General features: G+C 43.9%; 1 protein-coding gene across 1 annotated transcript; it reads right to left on the bottom strand.

Annotated features, from left to right (window-relative positions):
* Positions 1 to 250: 250 nt before the first annotated feature.
* Positions 251 to 15,603, bottom strand: LOC106650643 (neurotrophin 1). The gene is made up of 10 exons (XM_023460752.1): positions 15,568 to 15,603; positions 14,384 to 14,611; positions 12,843 to 12,956; positions 9,912 to 10,020; positions 7,867 to 7,999; positions 6,721 to 6,987; positions 5,765 to 5,932; positions 1,741 to 2,003; positions 1,283 to 1,670; positions 251 to 1,058 (listed from the first exon to the last, which is right to left on the bottom strand). The coding sequence occupies exons 1-10, from the start codon at positions 15,601 to 15,603 to the stop codon at positions 788 to 790; spliced, it is 1,977 nt and encodes a 658-aa protein (XP_023316520.1). The 3' UTR covers positions 251 to 787.
* Positions 15,604 to 15,812: the final 209 nt, after the last annotated feature.

Raw genomic sequence — 15,812 nt, 5'->3', positions numbered from 1 at the left:
GCTGCCGATTTTCTTTCTTTTTTTTCTTCCCCTTATCTTCTTTTACTTTTTATTTTAATGTGGATTTTCGAGGCACACCGATATTTAATGCTAAACGAGAGTTCCACTTAACGTTGTATATATATATTTCTCCCGAGTCATTACGAGCGATAATAAAATATATACGGGCGTGCAGCGAAATGAGTAAAAACGACCATTTTATTACAAATGAAAATGTAAAAACTATACTTTATTAATAACAGACCTAGAGCATAATGTGTACCTAAATAGATTTTACAAGTAGTATATTATAACCGCGCGCAGGCGGCAATATAAAAATAATATAATACAACGACGTATGCAAATTTTCGAATCGAACTAATGCATATTATGTATAGAGAAAACATTTATACAAATGAATGATACACAGAAAGGGGATAATTAAACATTAATAAATTCGAGCCAAGTGTATACGTATAAACTTTCTTACAGATGTATAGCGATAACATTATATGTATATAGCACGCAATTACGAGCATATTTCGGCGTCGAAAACAACGGCCAACGATGCCGATATGCTTGCACCAATTCAGAATTGATGTCAACCGTGATATGGACTAAATTTTTTTTCTTTCGTTTTCAATTTCGATTTCTTTTTTATAACAGAGTCACGCGCGAACTGGTACGGGTACAAAAATAAAGAAGGATAAATTCGTTTCTTATCAACGATCTCAGGTACGTTCGAGCTAAAATCGATGCGTTATACGATAATAATAATGATAATGATGATAATCGGTAATAATAATGCCTAGGACTTGAACAAAGGCTGCCAAGAGTTCTGCTGCTCGTTGGTCGCCAGCTGCACTTGGCCGCCGGTCGTTTGCGATGCGCTACCACCGCTACCGCCGGTGCTGATCGGTTCCTCGGACTTGAGCATGGCCGCCTCGGGCTTGAAGAAGTCCAGGATCGGATGGTAATTGTAATTGATTCGGCGATTGGTCTCCTGGTACTCCTCGTCGAAGCCGCTCTGCAGCCGCAGACCCGGCTCCTGCGAGTCCTGATCTAAGGATTGGCTAAATCTGCGTTCGCAACAGCAACGGAAAAAAGAAAGCGAGAGTTTAGTGTTTAGCGCGTGCAATTTTTCCAAAAGAAAAAAATAATTCGCAATTTCATTATTACTACTGCTACACTTTCGCCGAAAAATCGGCTAGACCGCGACGCGACGCAGCAGCAGCTGTCACGTCTTTCATACTCTACTTGTCGATCGAAATTTCGAAGAAAAAAAAATAAAAAAAACTCTTACCGGTTGCGCGTAAGATTGCCGCCGTTCTCTGTATAATCCGATGTATCCGGTAGCGCGGACTCTCTCCGAAAGGGCCGATTGGGCCTGTGCGAGGGCCTGTGGCCGCCCTTGTAGCCCGGCGCCCTCGTGTTCGGCGCGTGCTGCTGCGGCAGCTTGTCGAACGGCCTCGGAATTTTCGAAGACGAGGAAGAAGACGCTGATGAGGAGGAGGACGAAGATGGTCTCCTCGTTCTCGGGGGTTTAGCGATGCTCGGCCTGCGGGCGCTGCTCGAGTGCTGCAGCTGCAACTCGTCCGGATCCGAGTTGATGTAGTGGTCGCGGAACAGGCTCAGCGCCGCGTTGTCGATGCTGTTGCTGCCGTGGTATCTCGTGCTACTGCTGCTGCTTCCTGTACACGCACACATTTCGATTTTCGGTTAAAACTTCTATAACACGATATAGTCGCGAATCAATCGTACCTTTGCCGAACGGATGATGATCGCTCTGGACGAAATCCACACCGGGGAAAGACTCGTGCGGCTTGAGCGGCGGATCGGTCTGATGAGGCGGAAAGATGTCCGTGTAGCCCTGCACGTGGCAGCTGCAGCAGGTCGGCACCTTGAATATGTCCATGTGCAGGCCGAGCTTCGAGTCCCAGGTCAACAGACGATGATAGTTGTAGACTTGCATGCAGGTGGAGCGATAATTCTCCGAGATGAACGAGCAGCTCTGGCGCGGCGTGCTGCGTCGCGACGATTAATTGCACATGGAAGCAGAAGGTATATTAGATCGATATACTCGAGCGTTACGTTGCATGTAATACACAAAATGTATGTATGTACGAGGTACGAGTTTTTTTTTAGGCTGCAAGCGCGATTTGGAGCGATCGCGATGGAGAAAATTTCTCTTACGGAATTGAGCGAAGTGTATGCAAAAAAAGGCCTATTATAAGGTGCGTTGCAATGTGTACTGCTTTTTCGCGATGACGATGCAACGATGCTAAAAAGGATATAAGCAACGGGGCACGGAGCTATAAGTGAATTTAATCCTCGCGTACTCGAGCTGCAGTGCTCGATCGTGTTTATATACGTAAATAACTATAATATATAATATAATAATATTTTTCTCCCCCCCCCCCCCTCGTGTGCAGCATCGACGTTGTTAAACGAAATCTCCTCGGCATTATACATATTATTTTACATTATATTATGTATCCTACATCCAGGGATAATTTTTTTTCGCCTTTGATTTTAATACCGATTTTCGTAGTTGCGACTTTCTCCGCGGACTCGACCGCGAGATTATCGAGTCTCGAAGGAGCGCGTTTTTATTTATTTTTATTTATTTTTCATTCATTTTAACGAAACATTAACGTTACGGTAAAGTCAGCTGGCCAACTTGGAGTGCGCTTCGGTTATATACTTTTCTTTGTCGCTTTGGAGCTATGTGGCTACATTGTATCTCGTTGCAGGACATCGATGCGCCTGTTTGAGCTCACGCGCGCGCATAAGAAGAAAAAAAGAGTTTTTCGTCAAGGAATTCGTCGAAATGCACAAAGACTGCTGCTTGGACTCAAGATTGTAATTCACTCGTTATTATTATGATTAATATTGAAAAAAAAAGTCTAAATCCGAGTACGAATATTGCCCAAGCATCGGAACCGAGGATACACACGTGCCACTCAATACGTACGGATCTATATATAAATCTCTTTTGCATCGGTCAAACTAATCCTATGCACGGCTTGCGTCGCGAACGCAATCTCATATTTCACGCTCGCGTCCGAGCGAGAGAAAAAAAAGTCAAATAATTGCTCAAACACAAAGTCACTTGACGATCACCGGTACATATAAGAATGCAAAACTTATTTTCAATTATTATGAAACGCGCCTCTTGCCTATATACAAACATAACGTTCTGTATAACTTCTAAAATATATTTTACGTAATTTCGGGAATATAATACGGGGAAGTATCCGCGTGACGAGGTGAGTTTTGCGATACGCGCGTCAAGTCGAATCGTCGTCGTATAGTCGTTCGTTTATAAAAACCGAAAACGATGGAGCTCGGAGGAAAAAAAAAGCCCCCGACGAATCCGCGGCAGCTTATCCGCGCGCGAGATCGATCGAGCATATAAAATAAAATGCATTCATCGGCGAAAGCCGTAATGCAACACACAATGCCGCTGGTGCGAGCTCGCGCGAAGAGAAAGAAAAAGTCTCTTATAGGCCGACCGTAGTATATACAGTGCGTGTGAATGGAAGCGACGATGAGTTTTCCGATGAATTGTCTATCCCGCGTATATACAATATAGCTGCTACTGCGTATTCTGCAAAATGTTTCCATTATTCTTCTGCAGCATTATATACTGTATACAAGACGCCGAGTGATTAGTCACGATTAAAGCGCGGGAAGCTCGCGCGCGCGCTATTATAGAAAAGTAAAAGTCTAATTGATTCGATGAGAATTGAGCGCCTAGTCTCATTTTATTGATTGGCGCTGTCGACGGCAGGCGCAGAAAAATAGATAGAGAGAGAGAGAGAGAGAGAGAAGCGAGTTATTAATAAAATTTGCCAGGATATATAATCGGATTTTACATAAAATCCGCGCGTGCACGAGGCATATAAAGATAGCTGCACTTTCATCCGAGTACGCAGATGTATATTATTAATAATAACATCAAAGTACGCGTACGGCGCGAGCGCGTCAACTTTTCATTTTCTTGTCCGATGTACGTAAGGATCATGACTTATGCGACCGAGCGTGAACTCGAGCGAGATCGGTATCGACTTGCTTGTATATATGTAGCGAATCACGGAAATGTGTATAAATCCATATTTTTTTTCTAAATATCTTATATAGCTGAAAAATCCGTTCGAGTGAAATAATCGATCGTCCGACGGGGCATCTGTACATGATAAAATAATCACTTTTACCACGAGGACAATCTTCGATGCAGCACACGTATATATTTCAGCCATACATATAAATGTGCACCCACACAAATTGACAAAAACTCTTTACATGCGTAGCGAGTACGCGTGCGTCGCATGAAAATTGCAGCCACGCTCAGTGCACGAGTTTGAAAATCGAGTTTTCCTCCTTCTGTATGTGTGTGTGTCTGTATGTTATATGTGTACGTGGGCATAAAAGAACTGCCAGCAGCTGCCAGCATGGCGCAGATCTATAACGAGCGAGCGAGCGAGAGAACTCGTTTTCTTTGGAAAAACACTTTCATTTTAAAACATTCATTACAAGCTGAGCGAGCGAACGAGCGAGCTGCTTCCGATTCTACGCTGCGCGATTATTTACGCTTCTTTTTTGACGCCGACCGACTCCGCGCAGTACAGGTCTTTGGAGAGAGAGAGAAATATATAGAGACAGAACAACAATCGATCGATTTGATATTGTGCGATTACGCGCGCGAGAGAGGTCTAACACCGCACGGGGGAGAGAATAATATAATTTGAGAAAGATCGATGAGCGCAAAAACGGCCCTTTGTGTAACGATGGCTTACGTGAGAGGCTGCTGCTGCTGCTGCTGCTGTTGCCACCGCTGCTGCTCCGTCGGCTATTGCGTAAAATCGCGGCCCCAAAAAATTCCCATAATGCACGCGAGCCCATCAATCATCGCGAAATAGATTACGCATTCGTTGGCCACGTGACACGCGGCGGCGGCGGCGGTGAACCCCCGACTAGAGCGGATGTACCGAATTAGTCCTTTTTTGTTGGCGATTTAACAATATCTAGTCGTTAAGCGCTCGAGAGCAGCGGCAGAGGCAACTCAATGCAACGGTGAGTGCAAGTTGGGATCGAGATGTGGTCGAGCAAAGATGTGCACACGATGTGCCTACAGACTATCTTGAGCAAGTCTGACATACGAAAATAGGGCAAATCACATTCACAATATTAGAAACATTAAAATGGATAAACGATTCTTAGTAGCTAGAATAAAAATTGTTGTATATAATCCTCTATCTTTGTTACTTTGTGTAGAGGTTGATAAAAAACGGAATCAAATCATCTAGCGGTCAGTCGCGGTACTTTTCGTCCGTATTGATCAAAGTGAACTGACAGCTCAGAGGGTCTTGTCACGGTGTATACATATTTACTTTTCTTCGCTCTTTGATACCACGTGATTTCTCAAGTCTCGTAATTAACGATCGTAAAAGGTAAATTTTTGGTCAAAAATGTTCGTTGCATTCGAGATTCTGTTATGTCCGTCTTGTTAGTATAAATAACTCTATTAACCCAAAAATCACTCATACTCTTAACATAGACAATGAATGAACTAAAGTTTTTAATTTGCTCGCTGTAGCGTTATAAACGAATTCCACTGAATGACAATGGAAGTTAACAGAACTGTCCGTACCAAAAACGATTACTCGTAAAAAAAAAAAAAATAGATTTCATAAATTTAGCTAGTGAAATCTCGGACTTTCGCTAAATTTTTACATTCTTTTCGGCGAGATATTCGCAAGAGCAAAAAAGAAAAAGGGCTTACGAGCATTTCTCAAGCCTGAGCGTCTGGGTGTGCTCGTCGGTATTGATGATGTACTTCCAGACGCCGGACGCGGCCCTGGCCAGCTGCGGCTTGGCGTACTTCACCTGCGACGGACAAGTGAAGCCCTCCTCGACGTTGTCCAAGGGCTCGTTGTAGGACTCGTACTTTCTGCAACAACAACGACAACGAAAAAACAATCAGTTTCGAGACAATTATGTCGTCGTTGGAAATTATTTCTCTCTCGTGCACTTGGCAATGCCTGGCACACGCGTATTATATATATTATGCCGTACTACGCAGTACGGAGTAGTAGTAGTAGTGCGCAAGTACCTTCTCAAGGTACGGATTTCGAAATGCATCCGCGTCGATGTATATATATTCCTTCATGGAAATACGATTTGCAGCCCCAGCGTGTAATAATGAGAAATGTAGAGCACGAGCTCCGCGCTTACGTATATATACCACCGCGCGAGTACTCGTAAGCCGCGCAGACACAGAAGAGAATAATAATAATCGTTGCACCGCTCGACGGAAGAATAATGTATTATAGGACGCGTACGATAAATATAGGAACGTTTTATGGTGTAGAAGTCGCGCGGCGCTCGTATATAGTCATAGTTACACGCGCTCCAAGGTCAAGTCGCGATCGATAATAAATATATCGTAATAAGCGAGCGCGTGTAGATGTTTAGTGCCTTTTTCCGACAAGATATATGTTTATTAGTCGGTGCACTGTGTATGAAATAGGCATCGCGATCGCGCGGGTGCTTTCAATTTGCACGCGCGGCCGATTGTATGCGCGGCAAAGAGAGAGAGAATCGAGACAGAGCGACTCCTGTACGACGATTACCCGCCAGACGGGCCTACTCGTTCGAAAGCCGTGGCTCAGGGAGCTCGTTGTGTCTACGCAACGGAGCTACTTGATTTTTCATTTTTTATCGTGCCTCACAACGTACCTCTTGATCTCGTTGCTCTCGAAACGATTGTCGTACGGCGACAGCGACAGATTAGGCTTGTCGCGATGGTACCTGCCCTGATGATGATGGTCGTAGCTCGTCTTGTAGGACGACGAGGAGGAGCCCAGCAGGCCGGGCCTCGCTGTTGGCAAGAAGACCTCGTCGTCCTCGCGCAGCAGATTGTTGTTGTAGTCCTTGATCTTGAAGTCGGTCAGCAGGGCCGAGACCATGTCCTTGTTGTTGCGTATGCTTCGCATTATCGCCTCGCTGTATTTTTTTGAAATAAATATGAATTCATAAACATTGTGGCGAGCTTTCTTCTAATTTACATCTTTATTACTTGTGCGATATGTGTGTGAGCGAGCGAAATACGTTTTTAACGAGAGCGTCCCGAGCTCGAGAAAATTGGAATAGATATCTAGAAAATATATATAAAATTGAGAAATCGACGGGTTCGCAGTTCTATAATGCAATCTTATCATCGTTATACTCATAGAGACTTCGAGCCTGCTTAGCATTTAAACGGGATATTATATTCCATTATATTCCACGAAGACGCGCGCGTCGCGAAATTTCCCTCTCGATCGACTGCTCGTCTCCTTTCATTATATCGCATATATGCACGTGAAGTATGATGCGCGTAAGTATATAATTGCAGAACAAAACGTTTTGTATTATATGTATGTGTGTGTGCATGGCAGTGCGCAGGAGTTCGAGCGCGTGCAACAAGGTCATTAAACCAAGTTCGCGCGAGAAAAGCCATAACTACTACTCATCCCCCACGCTCTCCCGACTGCAACGCTCGCGAGAATAACTTTTTTTTTCTCGCGGGTTTTTTTTTTGCTCCGCGTATACACTGTGTCTTTTAGCTACTTTATATACGAGGCAACAGAACAGAAAAAAAAACGAGCAAGAAGAAAAATTGCTCGGCTCGTTTGCTCTCGCGGTAAATGTCAATGCGCGCGCGACACTGCCTCCGGCCAAACGTGTTTTCTAATCCCGACGACGACGCTCTAGCGTAGATAGATAAAACGTCGTGTACGTACGTGTACGTACATGTGTGTGCAGCAGTGTACTCGTCGCACGTGTGTGTGTGTGTGTGTGTGTGTGTGTAAGTACATTATACGTATGCGCTTGTATACTCACATGGGATAATCAGCAGCCTCCAAGCAGACGGTTTTCGAAAAGAAAGTGCACTCGCTGTCGGTCGGTGCTCTCTTCGGATCGTGCACGACGCCGGGCCGTCTTCCGGGCCTGCCGGACGACAGACGAATCTTATCTTCAGAGAAAAAAAAGAAACAAGAAACAAGTGCGATCAGTCGAGAGAGCAGTCAAGGCATCATATATAATAAAAAAAAATGAAGAAGCAAGCGAGGATGAAGGAAAATTATATTGAGTCAATCTTTCATTAATCCTCGCGCGCGTATATATAATATTATAATTTTTGACCGCAAGACGCGTCGTCTCGCGGGGCCGCGGTGGCGAGATGCATCCTCTCTTATTATGTAAATAACGTGAAAAGTGAAAATAAGACGTGCCGCGTCGTAATTGTACCGCGGGATAATTTTTTAAATATTAATACGTATATAACTGCTCTCAGGTGCAGCAGCAGGTTATTTTTTTTTTGTACTTTTTTCTTCTCGTCTTGTTTCTTCATATACTTATGCGCGCGTACAACGCGTTATGATGTTTATATCAATGAAGCGCGAGGGGCCAATCGATATCCATTTACTCGATAATCCTCCCGAAGCTCGCGGTGAGCGACTCATCTTTTCGTATTATATGTACCTGTATACGCGTTTGGCGAAAGGCCGATAGAGAAATTTAATTTTACTGTTCGAGAGAGAGACCGTACTCGTCGAGTTTCGTCATAATTTTTTTTTTTACTCTTATCAAAGCTGTTGCTGCTGCTGCAACCTTTACTTTTCTTTTATCAAGTCGGAATCGATGCTCGCGTCGCGCGTATATATACCTTTCAAAATCGAAAGCGCCGCGACGAAGACGATCGTCGTGTCGCAGTGTGCGGTCTGCTCTCGAACACATCGGGACTATATTATTATATCTGTGTTATACGCACTGCGCGCGATTGCGAAATCGAGACGTATGAGCGCGCGGGAAAGCAGCAGATGCGCTTTGCTTCATATTTCGCCTGAGCTGTGTCTCTAGCAACGAGGAATAAAACAAAAAAGGAAAAATCATCCTATTCTTCGCTCATAGACGTGTCGGAAAAAGGCATGTATTATGTATCTTCGTTTACCATTGCGGTGAATGTAAATTAGTTTCTGAAACATCGCGACATTCCCATAATCTTTTTTTTTTTCTTTAACTTCTCATTCTTTTTCTCGTTCTTACGCGTGCAGCCAGCAGCAGCCTCTCGTATTCGCGCGGTGAGAAAGTCCGAAGACTCGAGTCGAGCATTTTCGTATTTGCGTATTGATTGAATGCGCGCGTATATAGGAGAAACACATTGAGTTATGACACTCTCCCGCAAAAAAAAAAAAAAAAAATGAAAAAGAAGACGAAGACGGGACGATAACAAAAAATTATGTTCCGAAGCGCCACAGCCGCAAGATTGCAAACTGCCGTGCGCCGTGTGTATGTAAATTCGCGCGCGCGCGAGAGAGAGACTAAAACATCTCCACGCTGCTGACGGTAATTGAATATTTGCGAGTTACGTGTGTTTTTTCGCCTCGGACGCGCGGTACGCAAAGTAGTGGTAGTAGTAAGCGAGTCCCATGGACCTGTCTGGAGCTGACACGAGCTTAAACAGCTGTTTACACGAGTAGGCTTTATAGGCATGTGCTTGCGTGTGTGTGTGTACAATGTATAATACAGGTGACATCGCGGCGAGAGTCTATTTAAATAAGATTGTTTAACTTTCATTAAAGCTAATCTCGGTATTTTTAAATAGCCCCGCTCGTAACGATTCGAGCACGTATATACATTATATATATATTGTGTATACATGCCTCGTTCAAACAAAATAAAGCACCATGTAACATCATTTTCAGTGTATGTCGACGATGATCTCGAGTGGACGTTAATCTACTGAGTAAGTCGCGAGGAGATCGCGCAATACGCACCACTTCCGCATTATTCAGCTATTATACATTATGTATATATCAAAAAGAAAGAGAGGCGCGAGATCTGTATATCGCGGTAAAACTTCGCTTTATGAACTAACTACTCACCTTGATAAGGACTCCGTCGATTTTCCGTGGCGCGCCTCGTCGGCAGCGAGATCGCGGGTCTTCGTATTCGGTACTTTTGTCCCGGCCTCGTGTACCTCAGCTCCAGCGCCTGAGTGAAAAATGCCAAAAAAACAATGAGATAAAATTCACCTGCTGTATGTCCATCTATCGCGATACATTTTTCATCCTAAAAAGCAATGGAAAAGAAAAGGAAGAGAAGAAGAAGAAAAAAAAATCGTTTCGCGAACAAACGCCACGCGCTAATTGTCGGTCATCGCGCCTGATATAGCTCGAGCGCGAGAAAGTTTACTCTTAATACTCGCGCGCGTATACGAGTTGCGCGAGCGACGATATAATACGCGATATATATAAGCGCGAGAGAGAGAGAGAGGGAGAAGAAGAAAAAAAAGAGTAAGGTATATTAAGGAGCCGGTGCATCTCGCGTCGATCGACAATATTATTATAATTTACACAAAGAATATTATATACGCGAGAGATAAAAATTCGAGATGCGCGCGCGCTTTTTACGAAGAAGATTTTCGCGTGAAAGTGTGAGCATCTCGTTTACCGCGCGCGGGACGTCTTTGATTCCTTTTTTTTTTCATCTTATATATGCTTTTTCGGGTAATTTGGAGCATTATGTTATTATAACGATACGTCAAGTGACTTGATGATGGGCCATAACCATCATCAGCCCCGTTTCATGATCGATGCGATGCTCATATACACGGCGGTTGAGCAAGCGAACACGTATAATATGTAATAATAGCTTTAAAAAGTTCATCCATCGCGTCCGATTATATCATAGCGCGAGCGCGGCTAGTCGTCGATAACGAACCCTTTTCGAGGAAAATCTTTTCGACGAATTTTCAGAGCGAATCGGGTCAGCTTTTGGGATACGTTTCCTAGCCGCTGCTCGCGATCTGCACCAATTCTCGAATTACCATATTAATTGAGCATTTTTGGGACCTTTTTCTTCCTCTCTCTCTCTCGCTCGCCGTGTCTCGCTTCACTCGCAAAAGGCGGTACAGTCTAATTAAGCTACACGCAGGATCCGCCGCGCACAATGAACTTTCTCAAAGTGGTTTACTTTTCTCGGGGCTCGGTGTAAGTATAATACATACACACACACATACTTATATATGTATACGTGCACATACATACACGTGAGAGAGCGCGAAAAACATTTTTTTTCCTTCCTTTTATCATTCAATTTTTGTTTCTGCTCTTATTTTCTTTTTTGTTTTGTTTCGCGCCCGATTTCTCACGGGGCCGCACACAACGCACACGCATCATTATCATATATGTATCATTGGGAGTGTGTACGTGATATAATAATAATTAAGATTCTGTCTCTTCTTAATCAGCGCGAAACATCATCCAGACCTATAAATAATCACCGATGATTATATTTTAGTAGCTCGATCGGTCGCGCGGACATAAATCAAATTGCGCGACGGACAACCGTGAGTGATGTATTAATCGTCGTCGCACAGGTGCTTATAAAAATCTGCATGAATTTAACGTATTATAATGTATATACGAGCGCGGCAAAAAAAAGAAGAAGAAGATTAAAACATCATCGAGGTAATAATTTTCTGAATCAGAATTCGATCGCGCGCGCGCCTCGCAGCTGTATTATTATTACATCGATTTTGCGCGCATTCTTCGATCATTTCTCTTTCTTTTTTTCTTTCAATTTGTTCAACAAAAAAAGATGAAGAAAAAAGTAGAACGAGAAAAAGTGAAACCTCTCTCTCTCTCTGGAGCTCTTCGACAAGTTGTGTGTCGTATAATATACGTATGCTGCTCCTGCCGCGCGCGCGGACAACAGCATCCTAATAAAACGTATTTTGACACTTAATTACGAGCATAAACAGTGAGCGAGTTTACGATCGCGGGTACGCGCGCGCGACGCGAGAGAAAAAGAGAGAGAAAATATTTTCTCGCTGGTCGTAAAAAAAAATACAAAATGCATAAAACTAGCTGCCTACGTACTTTGTCGCGATAATTGAACGAATTTCACGTGCAGTTTACATTATATCGCCACCCCGTATGATGATCGCCACGCTTCGTAAAAAAACGAGGACCATCCGCGGCTATATCCTCAGCGTACTGGGCTTTTCAGAGCGAGCGAAGGATTATCATAAAACGATGATCACTCATTGGAATATATCACAGAGAGTCGAGAGAAATAATGCTGACCTACCTAAGCCTGTATGCGATCGCGAACACGTGTATCGTACGTTTAATAATATGCAAAAAAAAAACATAGAGGATGACTAGCCGCGTGCATAAGCTCGACACCTCGTATGTAAAAAAAGTCATACTCGCTCGCTACGTAGATGTATATAATAATGTACATAAATTTCTTCAGCCGCGCGCGTTCGTAAGCCTATTATTTATCGTATAACCGTATTATAAAAGACCTCTCAGCGCCGCGATTCGCGGAAAAATCACGGCGCAGTGGCAGCAGCGGCAGCGGCCGAGCGCGAATTACGCGATGATGCATTTCTCACAGTTCGTTGTATATAAACGCCACTATATATAGCGATTGTGTGTACACACGCATTACACGCGTACACGTTGGGTACATAAACAAAAAATAAATAAAATAGTTTCACCCGCGAATTGATGAGCGTATATTATATATACACACACGCATGGACGGGGGAGCCGCAAAAAAGTCCTCGCGCTCGCGTTACCGCGAAAAATTAACCAACGAAAGTTTTCTCTCTCTCTGTCTGCGCTATAGGAGCTAAATAATGACGAGTAGGCAGAGGAAAAAAGTCTGAGGCTCGCGAGCACCGTAGCGATGTTATAACTATCGTGTGGCTTTTTATATAGCGTATGTGGGAATTCATTGCGATGCACATACTGCACACTGGAGCTATATACACTACTAGTCACAACACACACACACACACAGACCTCTGGAAGCTCTTCCGGTTTTTCGGCATCCTCCGTGGAATTTCCACTGATTAGTGCTGCTGCCGTTGCGGCTGCTGCTGCTGATGTGACTGGACTGACCGAGGTGATGTTGACCTGCGGAGCAGAGAGTCGAAACAATTGACAAAAGGGACTAATTGCCGTTGCGCACATTGTTTTCTACGTGTGTACACGTAATGGTCGGTATAGGATATTTTTGTTCGGGAATCGTTTGACTCGAGGATAGTAAGTGAGTTAAACGGGGGTAAATAGCATGACGATGATGAGGCTAATTATAATAATCGATTGTTCAAGTAGTCGTATAGATATGCGGCTGCGGCGAAGGTCGAGAGCGGCAACACAGTTAATAAACGCGGGATGTATCATCCTCGGGATGCGCAAAATATATTTGCACACGTGCGCGTGTGGAAGAAGAATATATATATTGAAAAATGTGCTCCGAGACAGTATATTAACTCGGAGAGCTCGACATGGAAATAATACACATATATTGGCATTTTTTCCCCTTGCTGTCTGCTAAACGCATACAATTAGGATGTCGAAACTGTACAGGCCTCGGAGTGTTACGCAATTGTTTAGATACATATTTTACATGCCTCGACGAGAGCGCAATTGAAATTTGAATTATTACCAGTTTTGTAAAATATCCGCGCGCGCGCGAGCCGGTGTCAATTCTCACTCGAGATAATCTGTTCTGTGTGTTTCGTTGGTTCCCTTACGTACGCGTTTGCAACAGGCAGGCCAATACGCGCGTGCCTCAACGCGAAAGAATTAAAATAAAAGAAAAAAAAAAGAATTAAATCTGGAATTTCTAATTCGTAATCGCGTAAAAAATTTCGTTTTGCGTATCTCGACTGGGTACGATCATTATCTTCCCTCTTTCTCTCGCTCTCTGTCGGTCCCTCTCACTCTCGCCTCCGCGCGAGTAAAAGTGCCAGCTAATTAAAAGGATGAAAAAAAAAGGAGAAGTAAAATACCTTATTTCAATCGTTTCATCGAATGTTTATGGTAATAAAAAAAAAATTGACCGACTCGCGCGCGCGCGTCGTCAATTAAAAAGTGCCTGTTATGGGGAAACTATATGGCTTTTTAATTTGGCCGAATATAAGTGAAAAATCGCGTCGACGCACTTTGCCTTTTCCCTGCGCGCGCGCGCGAATCTGCTGCTCTCGCGCGGGTAATAGAGCTTCTGCCGTCTTCAGAAAAGTGAGTGGATCTTTGTTTTATACGACTGATTTCACTTGCTCCGGTTTTGCATATACATAAACGCGCGCGATAAACGTAAAAAGAATCGTATATTAGCCGACTTTGCAAATTGCCTCGCGCGCTCGCTCCTCGTCATATAATCGTCGGCCATCCACGCGCGCGCACGGGTGAAAATGAAAACACTTTTTCCCTCATTATTTTCTGTATAAATGGCGAAACAAAAAAAGTAAAAAGATAAAATAGGTTCTGCTCGCAAAAATTTTACTACATTTATAATTTATAGCTTTTCACAATGTGTGTGTATGAATGTATCTTACCAGTGATGCGTCCTGCCTCGATGTCGTCGGTGAAGTCGTCGTCGTCGTCGTCGTGCTCGGCGTCGTAGAACTATAACTATTACCACTAATAACACTACCACTGCTACCGCTACCACTGGCGCTGCTGTCCACCCTCTGCAGCAGCGCCGATATCTTGTTTTTGAACTTGTAGTCGTGCTTTATCTCGATCGCGTCGACAGCGTGGCGGTGTACAACGACGAGCAGCACCTGTGTTGTTGTTGTTGTTGCGGGCGTGAAACCGATGACACATGAGAATTTAGTAAGTAATGATGACGATGAGAAAGAAGAAATAAAAATCGGTATCGCGCGCGCGCGTGTTCACGCGAAATCGATGAAAGGAAAAAAAAATCGGAGCTCGCGCTCGATGCTACCGTTATGATAATTACACTCGTGCGGCTGCGGCGGCGGCGTAAGGATATAGATAAACGAGGAGGGAAACGTGTGTACACATAGAGAGAGAGAGAGAAGAGAGAAAGTAGAAGAACGAGATGATACGGATGAACAAATGTCTATACTCGAGTATGTATACGTGAGCTTTTCAGCATATAGACTCCATACATAGAGGCAGTATGAAAATTGCGCGAGCGCGACAAATGTTTCCTTATATCCTTACGCTGACGCACACGCGTCGTCGTTTATTATCCATGTGTGTGTGTGTGTGTGTGTGTGTAGACGCTCGCAGACGGAAGACGGAGAATATCATAAGGAAACAGCATAGACTACTCGGCATACACACATACACACACACACACGCTGCTCGAGATATTAAGTTGACCCACTAAAGTTTTATTATTACCAATGGCTGATTTCTCTCTATATGCACACGGCGCGGACGGGACGAGCTACTTCAATGCATAGAAGCCGGTAATGAACGCGCGCACACAGACACACGTACGCACACGATGTGCTGCAAAAATTTATTATTATACGTTTACGAGATAGATACACGTCCGTACACGATATACAATATATATACGATACGATGTACGCGCGGAGAAAATCGCTCGACAACGGGGTTACACACGCGCGCACGTCGGGGAGACAGTTGCGCGACGAAGCGGGCCCCGCGTAAATTAAATGCGCTCCGCGGTATTATTATAAATACAGATAGAGCGAGGAAGGAAGCGAGTGTATAGATCATTATATTGCAATATCATACTAACCAGCGACAAGAGGCCGGTGGCAGCCAGTCGTCTCATGACTGAATTTTTCTTGAGCTTTTCCTTCTTTTTTCGAATGAAACCGTCGTCTTCTTACACCCCGCGGACTCGCACCGCCCAGTGATGCAAAAAAAAGCTGGCGGTCGTCGAATCTTCTCGTATATAACACTGGCTGGATGGATAAAGCTTCGATGTATCAATTATATCCTCTCCGCCGATGCACCATTGATTTACAAAAAAAAGGTCTA

Source organism: Trichogramma pretiosum, unplaced genomic scaffold (genome assembly GCF_000599845.2).
Source record: "Trichogramma pretiosum strain Unisexual culture from Peru unplaced genomic scaffold, Tpre_2.0 scaffold38, whole genome shotgun sequence".
NCBI lineage: Eukaryota > Metazoa > Arthropoda > Insecta > Hymenoptera > Trichogrammatidae > Trichogramma > Trichogramma pretiosum.
This window is presented reverse-complemented; position numbering and strand designations above follow the sequence as displayed.